General features: G+C 48.3%; 1 protein-coding gene across 2 annotated transcripts in view; it reads left to right on the top strand.

Annotated features, from left to right (window-relative positions):
• The first annotated feature begins 1,539 nt into the window (after nt 1-1,539).
• Nucleotides 1,540-10,071, top strand: part of GYG2 (glycogenin 2) — a 33,259-nt gene continuing 24,727 nt past the window's right edge. Inside the window, exon 1 of one of the 2 annotated variants that reach the window (XM_054008438.1) lies at nt 1,540-2,069. In XM_054008438.1, the coding sequence (XP_053864413.1) occupies nt 2,063-2,069 (7 nt within the window). In that variant the 5' untranslated portion in view covers nt 1,540-2,062. The remainder of the gene's footprint in view (nt 2,070-10,071) is intronic. The other variant, XM_054008428.1, reaches the window with a different exon arrangement.

Genomic DNA, 10,071 nt, shown 5'->3' with positions numbered 1-10,071 from the left:
TGATGTTTTGTTTGTTTTTGGGTTCTGGCAGCTTTTAATTTATGAGAGTAGGAAAAAAAGACAGTCACGTGGTCAGATCACAGGACTCAGAGCCAAGAATACAGCCTAGCACTTCTGCCTCTGCCACTGACTTACTGTGTGATTTTGGGTAAGCTTCTTTGCTTCTCTTTTCCTATATGTGCAATGGGGATGATCAAAACTTCCTTGCAGAGATATTGTGGGGCATAATTGAATGCTCGTTAAGCACTTTGAGATCCTTGGCTAAAACATGCTATGTACATTCAAAATGTTACTGTGGCCAAATACAGTATTAGCTTGCATTTGGCTGTAGGCGATATAATAGCTTCAGAGAACTCCAAAACCAGAATTACACAGGAGTAAAACAGGAATAATGCAGTGGTGAATCTCTGTCTTCTTGGTTACCACAAATTGGATTAGATTCCAGGTGAGCCACCATGTTCTTTAATGGTGGGATTTTTTTAAAACCAAAACTCTATCACCTTATCCTAAAATGCAAAATAATAAAAATAATAATTAAAAAAAAAAAAAAACAAACACTTCTAAGGGGTGCATGTTGTGTACCTTTTCCTGGCTTTTCTTTTTTGAGCATGCAGGTGCATGTGTCAGCCCATATGTGCAGACTCACAGGCAGATGATGTGAAGTACCTTCCCCGAAGAGCAAGCTGAGGAAGGTACTAGCAAAGGTAGCTTTTGTTTAACCTTTGTACTGCCTGAATTCTCAGCCAGTGTGGCCCCAAATAAGCTATAGCAGCCTCAGGGATGATGATTATGTTGCCTACAATCCTTCCCAAATCACCCCACAGTCCAGAATAGCCACAGCAAAGGTCTCTGGCTATACTTGTTCCAGGTCACTCACCACCAGCTTTGCTCTGATAAGGTGCTAAGCAACAGCATCACCCCTCAAAGGGAGCTTATGTGAGCTTGACAAATCCGGAAATTATTATTTACATCGAGCAGCGTGGACCAAGCCCTATTGCGCTAGGTGCTGTATAAACACAGAACAGAGAGCTGGTCCCTGCCCCAAAGCGCTTTTATTTAAGTCCCCGAACATGGCTTCAGGAACCTAATTTAAGGCATCCAGCTCTGGAAACGTCCGTTTTGTGTTCTTTCTTGCCTGCTTATCTCTACAAACAAAAACGCCCCCTCCTCCAAACAACAATGTCGAGATGGGGGGGGGGGGGATTTTATGGCTTTTCCTCCGCCCGCCCCGTGACCCTTCGGCCCAAGGCACTGGGAGACAGAGTGGGGCTGAGATTGTAAAGATCTCAGTGAAACACACAAGCCAAATGCTCTGGAGCCAGGCTACATGGTCACAGAATGCCCCCCCCCCCCGCAGCGTGTGTGTGTGTGTGTGTGTGGGGGGGGGGGGGGTGTCCCTGGAGCACCAGCACGCAGGGCAGGAGGCGAGCAGCCAAGGTGTGCTAGCAGGAGGAGGGAGCACCGCTGGAGCGGGCGCAGTCCAGCTGGCCCCGGGGCTGGCGCGCCACGGGTTACCTGAGTGCAGCCGAGCGGCGCTGGGGGCGGAGGCAGCCCCGCTGCCCAGCAAATGGCTGCGCAAGGACAGCTGGAGGACTCGCGCGGGGGGCAGCGCGCGGGCCCCCGCCCCTCATAAAAGCATCTGCGCCGGGCTGGGCGCGGGCTGCTTGCTGCACCCTGGGCTTTGTCCGCGCGCGGGGCAGCGGGGGGGCCCAGTGCGGGGCTGGGAGGCGGCGGCGACAGACGCGACCCCAAGCTCGCAGGGGGGAGTGGCCCATTGCAAATGCAATCGGCCAGGGCGTGTGTCTCGCATGCACGCTAGAGCCTCCGGATGGTCAGGCTTTGTCCCCTGCTAATGACCGTGCTGCTGCGGGGGCTGAAGGGAGCATGACTTTGTAATTCCCTTCCTGGGTCTCCAGCCGCAGGAAGGAGGCTGATTACCAACTGGGGATTTGTCCACTCAGCCCAGGCCTGTTGGGAGCCAGGGAGACGGGCTGGAGTTGTTGCTGCTGCCAGCGTCCTTACCCAACACACCAACAACAGCCTACCCTTCTGGCTTGAGAGGATGGCTGGTGAGTAGGTTTTCTTTCTCTCTCTCACTGAGGATCTTGTTAATTAACTAGGCTTCATTTGATTTTTTTAAGCCCCTTGTCTTGAATAAAATACATCAGGTGTGGTAGAGCTGTGTAGAGTAGGAAAGGTTTCCTCTCCCCCTTTGTTTTTAGGATGCATACGGATTTCCCAATGTTTTTCTTGATTAAAAACAATGTCATTTAGTGTGTGCAGTATTTGTTCACAATCGAATACTAGTATGCTGTAATTAGTAGGCCTGGATTAGGATTTGAACCATCTGGCTAGTAGGAGGTAAACTCATTTATCTATAACCTATGCAAATATAAAGTCCTTTACCTGGTTTATCAATGGAGATTTCAAAGGTTCATAAGGTTATGTTTGGTATAAAAGCATACTTATTGATTTTCTTGAGCTGGGTGAAGAAAAGCTTTGTTTTATGGTGCTAATAGCAACGCAGGTATTATTTATGAATAGCCCTCATTTTAACAAAAGCCAAGTGGTAGTTTGTTGTAATACAGGACATAGATGGGTTTGATTTTCCTGCCTGCTTATTCCCAGGATCGTTGCCTAATTTGTACCAGGGCTTTGCCCGAGCTGAGCCCCAGAACCTCTAGGCTTGGCAGTTCATCACCACCACCACCCCTCCCTCCACCTCTGGGCTTGCTGCATAACTTATGAATGTAAAAAGATTGCTTGAGACCCAGCACCTCTTTCATGACAAATGTAAGCACTGCGGAGAAGTTGTGGTGGAAAAGATTCCTCACATGGTTTAAAACTGATTCCTCTGATCAATTAAGGAGCATCACTGAGGGCTTTGAAGAGAATTCCACTCTGTTCTGGACCACAAAGGGTACGTCTTCACTACCTGCCGTATCGGTGGGTAGCAATCGATTTATCCGGGATTGATATATCGCGTCTCGTTAAGACGCGATATATCGATCCCCGAACGCGCTCACCGTCGACTCCGGAACTCCACCAGAGCGAGCGGCGGTAGCGCAGTCGACGGGGGAGCCGCGGCCATCGATCCCGTGCTGTCTGGACCCCAGGTAATTCGATCCAGGATACTTCGACTTCAGCTACGCTATTCTAAGATCTTTCTCTTGAATGGTAACAGCTAATTTAGACCCATCTTTTTCTATCTATGGTTAGGATTATTTTTTCCAATGTGCATTACTTTATCAATGTGGTGGGCTTCTTTGGTATCTTCCAACCCCCCCCCCCCCCCCATGGATGTTAAGTTTAATTGTGGTTGGTATAACCGAGTGTTTTAACTATGCTCATCTCTTGGACTAGATCCTGTATTCCATTTAGGACTAAATCAGGAATAACCTCTCTTCTTATGAGTTCCAGGACAAGCTGCTCCATGAAGCAGTCATTTAATGTGTTTAAAAATGTTATATCTGCACCCCTTCCTGAAGTGACAGACCCAGTAAATATTAGGATAGTTGAAATCCCCCATTACTATTGTTCTTTTCTGCCTTTTAATCCCCCTGAGCATTTCAGTCACCATTGCTTTCCTGGTCAGGTGGTTGGTAGCATATTTCTACTGCTAGACTCTTATTGTTGAAGTGTGGAATTTCTATCCCTATAGAGATTCTATAGTACAGTTTGATTTATTTAAAATTTGTACCTTATTTGACTCTAGGCTTTCTTTCAAATGTAGTGCCACTCCCACACCAGTGCAACCTATCTATCATTCTATATATTTTGTACCCTAGTATTACCATGTCCCATTGATCATCCTCATTTTCATGATGCCTATTATAGCAATATCCTCACTTAATGCTAGTTAACCAATATTAGTATTTAGACTTCTAGCCTGTTTATAATAAGCACTTGTACATTTTTGTCAATATTTAGTTGCTTGCCTTCATGTGTTCTTTTTAAATGTGATTCTTTTATGTTTGACTGTTTCTCACTAGCTCCTACCTGTACTTTACCAACTACTTTCCTATCCCTTTATTAGGATATAGATTTCCTCCTTTAATAAATTCATCCCTCTGGACGTATCCACCTGAACCATGTGCTCTTCCACACCTGTTCACTTTCCCTCAGCCCTTAGTTTAAAAAGTTCTCTGCAGTATGGTTCCATTTTGATTTAAGTGGATCCCATCCTTTCTGTATAGGCTCCTCCCTTCCAGAAAGGTTTCTCAGTCCCTAATAAACCTAAAACCCTCCTACTTACAGCATTGTTTCAGCCACACATTGAGACCCTGCAGTTCTGCCTGTCTTCCTGGTTCTGCATGTAGAACTGAAAGCAGTTCAGAGAATGCAATCATAGAGGTCCTGGACTTTAATCTCTTATGTAGCAGCCTCTCTCCTACCTTTCTCTGTCACTGGTACCTTCATGTACCACCAGTTCCTTTCCAGCACTGCACATAAGTCTGTCTTAGGCCTTGCTACACTTGCAAGTTAGAGCGTATTAAATCAGCTCTGGGCGCCCTAACACCTGAGGTGTCCACACTGGCAAGGCACGTAGAGTACCTGGACTCCGTGGCTGGAGCGCCCATGGTAATCCATCTCCACGAGAAGCATAAAGCTTGCTGCGCCTCGTCTGGAGCGCCGTGGTGCCAGTGTGGATGCCCTGGTCTATTAATACGCTCCGATCGGCCTCCAGAAGTGTTCCACAATGCCTGTTCTAGCCACTCTGGTCATCACTTTGAACTCTACTGCCCTGCCCTCAGGTGACCAACCGTCAGACTCCTTAAATTCTCTGGGAATTTTGAAATTCCCCTTCCTCTTTGCTCAGCAAGGCACGTAGTGCTCTCAGCGCATCTTTCCAGGTGACCATGCCTCCACGTGCCAGGCGATCCCCAGTATGGAGCAATGGCGAGGTGCTGGACCTCATCAGTGTTTGGGGGGAGGCAGCTGTCCAGTCCCAGCTGTACTCCAGCCGTAGGAATTACAATACCTATGGGCAGATATCAAGGGACATGATAGAAAGGGGCCATGACCAGGATGCACTGCAGTGCATGGTTAAAGTGAAGGAGCTGCGCATAAAGCCTACCACAAAGTGCAGGAGGCAAACAACTGCACCGGTGCTGCCCCCACGACTTCCCGTTTCTACAAAGAGCTGGACGTGATACTTGGGGGTGACCCCACCTCCACTCCGAAGAGCGCCATGGACACTTCAGAGACTGTAGCAGCCCAGCGTTCAACAAGGCAGGAGGAGGAAAGCGGGAGCGAGAGTGCTGAGGAGGAGCGGGGCCCAGAGCCAGAGGATGGCCCGGTATCCCTAGATGCATGCAGCCAGGAGCTGTTTCCAAGCCAGGAGGAAGGTAGCCAGTCGCAGCGGATGGTGCTTGGGGAACAACAAACAGCAGAGGAGGTACCCGGTAAGTGCCTTCTATTTTGGGAAGGTAGTTGTTTGGTGCAGGCTCTTGGGGCGAGGAGGGTTGCAGAAAGAAGGGTTAGGGCTGCATGCATGCCTAGATGCAGAATAGGGTGTTGATGTGCTCTCTCACATCGCGGTAAACAGCCTCAGTGATCTCTTCAAAGATCTCATGCAGAAGCTGGGCAATCTGCTTGTGCAGATTCCTTGGCAGAGCTACTGTGCTCCTTGCCCCAGTAAGGCTAACACATCCGCGCCACTGTGCCATGAGGGGCGGGGGGGACCATTGCTGCACACAGGTAAGCGGTATAAGGGCCAGGGTGTAAGCCGCATTGTAGTAGAAGACCCTCCCTTGCTTCCCAGGTCACCCTCAGCAACGAGAGATCTTCCAGGACTAACTCATCCTGTGGAAAATGTGGGGACAGTGTTCTGTATAGGGGCCCCCTGCAGCTGTTGGCTCTCCCCAAGGCACAGAAACCCAGAGGACAATATGGCCCTGAAACAATCAGTCCCCCTTGCCCCTGTGCTTACTCACCATTTTGGGGCTCCTGTGAATTATGTGCGCTCGCTTTGGGACAGGCACTTTCTGCTGTTGTGTAGACTGTACTTGTCTTTAAGTTCGGCAGAATCCTTGCTCTGTCTAGTGTGAACAATGCTGCCTCTGTTAAGTGTTGCATTTCGGCTTTACAGATGCAACCTTGAGATCCCAGCTGTCCATGTTTTCAATGGCCAAAAAACTGCAAAGAATCAGGAAGCGTCCACAAAAAAGCAAGGAAATCTTACTGAAAATCAAAAAGTACAGGAGTGGCAAGAGACTGAAAGGACGGTCCACCAGCAGAATGGGGATCATCACCACCAAAGCACGGAGAGGCTCCTAAGCATTATGGAGTGCCTAGTGGACTCGATGCAAGTGCTCACAGCACTGCAGGCGGAGCAGATCCGGCCTCCATCCCCCACGCCTCCCGCAGCCGTTGCTCCAAAACTCTTTCCCTTGTGCCCCCCATGTCACTGCCAACCTACTTCCCCCAACATCCAGTTTCTTATCACCATCAGCTGCCTCCAACACCTGTAGCTTCACCACCCAGCCCTGCAAACTATGACCCTTACCTACTGCACTGAACCCCCATCACCATGCATTGTAGCCAGCCTGAAGTGCAGACTCATTGCATGGCACTCCAGATAGGAAGGCTGAACATAACAGGACATATGCAAATCTTTGATTGTCCCATTCCCCACCCCGTGCCCTTCCCTCCTCCCACACAGTACAGATGTGTCATGCCCTTTCTGTTTCCCCAGCAGTTGTTTCTTTTCAGCAAATGAATTTTTTGACTTTGAAAACATTCTTTATTGCATTAAGTAAAAGATACTGTAGCCTAGGAAAGCAACAGGCACTGCAAGTCAGTGCATCATACATAGCAAACTCAGATGCCTAGTAGCATTGGAACCACTGCACTTCACTCCTGTGCAGGGCACCAAACATTACTGGTGGCTTTCAGCATTGAATTGCTCCCTCAAGGCATCCCTAATCCTTACAGCCTCACGTTGGGCCCCTCTAATAGCCCTGGTCTCTGGCTGTTCAAATTCAGCCTCCAGGTGTTGAACCTCTGTGCTCCATCCCTGAGTGAAGCCTTCACCCTTCTCTTCACAAATGTTATGGAGGGCACAGCCCCTGGCTATAACCGTGGGGATGTTGTCATCGGCCAGGTCCAACTTCTCATACAGACAGTGCCAGCAGCCCTTTAAACGGGCAAAAGCACACTCAGCAGTCATTCTGCACCGACTCCGCCTGTTGTTGAACCACTCCTTGCTGCAAGGCTCCCTGTGTAGGATTTCATGAGACATGGCATTAAAGTGTAAGCGGGGTCTCCAAGGATCACAATGGGCATTTCAACTTCCCCTACGGTGATCTTCTTGTCTGGGAAGAAAGTCCTGGCTTGCAGCTTCCTGAACAGGCCTGTGTTCCGAAAGATGCGTGCATCATGCACCTTTCTGGACCAGCCTCTGTTAATGTCCATGAAATGCCCACAGTGATCCTCAAGCACCTGGAGAACCATTGAGAAATACTCCTTCCGATTTACGTACTCGGTGGCTAGGTCGTCTGGTGCCAGAATTGGAATATGCATCCCATCCGCAGTTAGGGAAACCCATTTGTGCAAAGCCAGCCACAATGTCACACACATTGCCCAGAGTCACGATTCTTCTGAGCAGGCTGCAATTAATGGTCCTGCAAACTTGCATCAACACGATTCCAACTGTTGACTTTCCCACTCCAAACTGGTTAGCGACCGATCGGTAGCTGTCTGGAGTTGCCAGCTTCCAGATTGCAGTAGCCATGCACTTCTCAATCAGCAGGGCAGCTCTCAATATTGTGTCGTTGCACCACAGGGTGGGGGCAAGCTCAGCACACAGTCCTATGAAAGTGGCTTTCCTCATCCAAAAGTTCTGCAGCCACTGCTCATCATCCCAGACTTGCATGACGATGTGATCTCACCACTCCGTGCTTGTTTCCCGAGCCCAAAAGCGGCGTTCCACTGTGGTGAGCATGTCTGTGAATGCCACAAGCAATCTCGTGTCATATGCGTTATGCAAGTCGACATCATTGTCAGACTTCTCACTGTCACTTTGTAGCTTAAGGAGGAACTCGACTGCAATTCGTTATGTGCTGGAGAGACCCATCAGCATATTCCTCACAAGTTCAGGAGCCATTCCCTCAGACCGAAAGGGAAGACAGAGTGTTCAGTACAAAAAAGTTGAAAGATGGCACCAAATGTGGACGGAAGCACAGGGATTGCTGGGATGCGAAGCAATGCATCACGGGGTATTGGGACAGGACCCAGGATGGCCCTTTCCTCCTCCCCAGCCCCGTTCCCACAAGCCACAGCGCCAGAATGGGAAGAGGTGCTTTGTGGGATAGCTGCCCATAATGCACTGCTCCCAATGCCATTGTAAATGCTGCAAATGTGGCCATGCCAGTGCGCTTGCAGCTGACAGTGTGAGCACATGGCAGCGCTTTCCCTGCTGCGGTCTCTGAGGGCCAGTTTAATTCCCGGTGGTCTACATCTGTAAGTGTAGCTATGCCCTTAGATGCCTCATGAGATCTGCAAGCTTTGCACCCAGCAGGCAATTTACAAGTTCTCCCAATCATCACAGACCCAGCTATAGATTTCTAATAACCAAATCCCCATTACTATTACCTGGCTCTTCCTAGGAACTAGGGTTGCCCCCTCAGGAGGGGTAACCTCAGTGTGAGTGAATATCATCTGGAAGCTATGGGATTGTCTCTCCATTCCAGCTTGATGTTCTCCTTTCCTGAGACTTTCATCCTCCCTTATTGCATCCCTGAAAGTCTCCACTATGTACATCTGTGTCCCTTAGCTCCTCCAGTTCAGACACTCTGGACTCAAGAGCCTGTAATATCTCTCTGAAGGCCATGAATTGCTTGCGCCATATGCATACTTTCCCAGGCCTATTCATTATTGCTTCCATTGTGAACTTCAACATGGTCTACACCCCCGAGGAAGCAGTGCCACCTCTTTGTTTGTTTTATCTGAGAAGGGATGGTGTAGGAGGCTGAGTGGTTGCTGATCCCCAGAAGAGGCTATAGCAGAAGTTACAAGGAAACTAAATATCTCTAGATTGCAATGAATGGGCAAAATGGATAGAACGCTACTAAGAACATTGATCTAGGGAAATTCAGGATGAGTAATTTGACATGAGCGCCTTCCTTACTTGATTTCTGGTTATGACCTGGTGCAAGAGGAGCACCAGCCTAGGAAGACCATGAGGAGCTGGAGAACTTCTGAATGGTCAGGACATCTGCAGAGAGATAATAGCAGAGCTTGGCCCTGTGATACTGTGGAAGTACACTTGGATGCGAGCTGTAGTATTCAGGTACAATTTACTAGCACATATTTGGTATAGGCTAGTTGACAATTTGACCTGTTGTGCTAGAAATGTCTGTACAGCAATAAATGAGGACTGGCAGAGGAGTGTGTTTGCCATTAAAATATCTAAAAAGTAACAGATGGGTTTGAATGCAGCTAGGCCTTTCCCAACTTTGTGGTGCTATTGATGGAACTCCCTCTTCCTTTCTCTTCCCACCACAGGCAGCACAGAAAAACATTAGCCAAAAATGCAGCTACTCTAGAAGCTAGCACTTAAATATGTACCGTGGCTTGCTGAACAAAGTGCATGATTGTGCTTAGAATTTCAGGAATCTGGCAATTCATTCCCACCATGCCACTTCAAGTTCATGCCTACTAATTTTTGACCATAGAAAAGAGCAAAACCTTGATTCCCCTGTTGCTCCAGATTCTGAACAGGGCCCTGCACTGGCTTACAGGTCTATGAAAGATTTTTTCGCTTGAGTTGGTTTTTGTGGGAAGCAAATCCTTGGGTAAGTAGCACAAGAACTTGGTGATCTCACAGAACGCTATTGTTACCAAGTCCCCCACAGTATTGCCATGACCTCTCCAGTACTTTAGTTTATTTTTACTGTCCATTTAAAATGATCATCTATCCTGGTACAGTATTTCCAAGTCATTCACTGAAGTTGTCTAAATGGACAGGAAACACTCTAGTTTGTTTCAGCATGCTTTTCTTCAGGTAATGTGGTAAATTTCTATTAAAACCAATGAACAAATGTTGGCCATAGTTATTTATTTCAGATT

The sequence above is a fragment of the Malaclemys terrapin genome, chromosome 1 (assembly GCF_027887155.1).
Source record: "Malaclemys terrapin pileata isolate rMalTer1 chromosome 1, rMalTer1.hap1, whole genome shotgun sequence".
NCBI classification, from domain to species: domain Eukaryota; kingdom Metazoa; phylum Chordata; order Testudines; family Emydidae; genus Malaclemys; species Malaclemys terrapin.
Note: the sequence above shows the minus strand (reverse complement) of the source record. Positions and strands in the feature narration are given on the sequence as shown.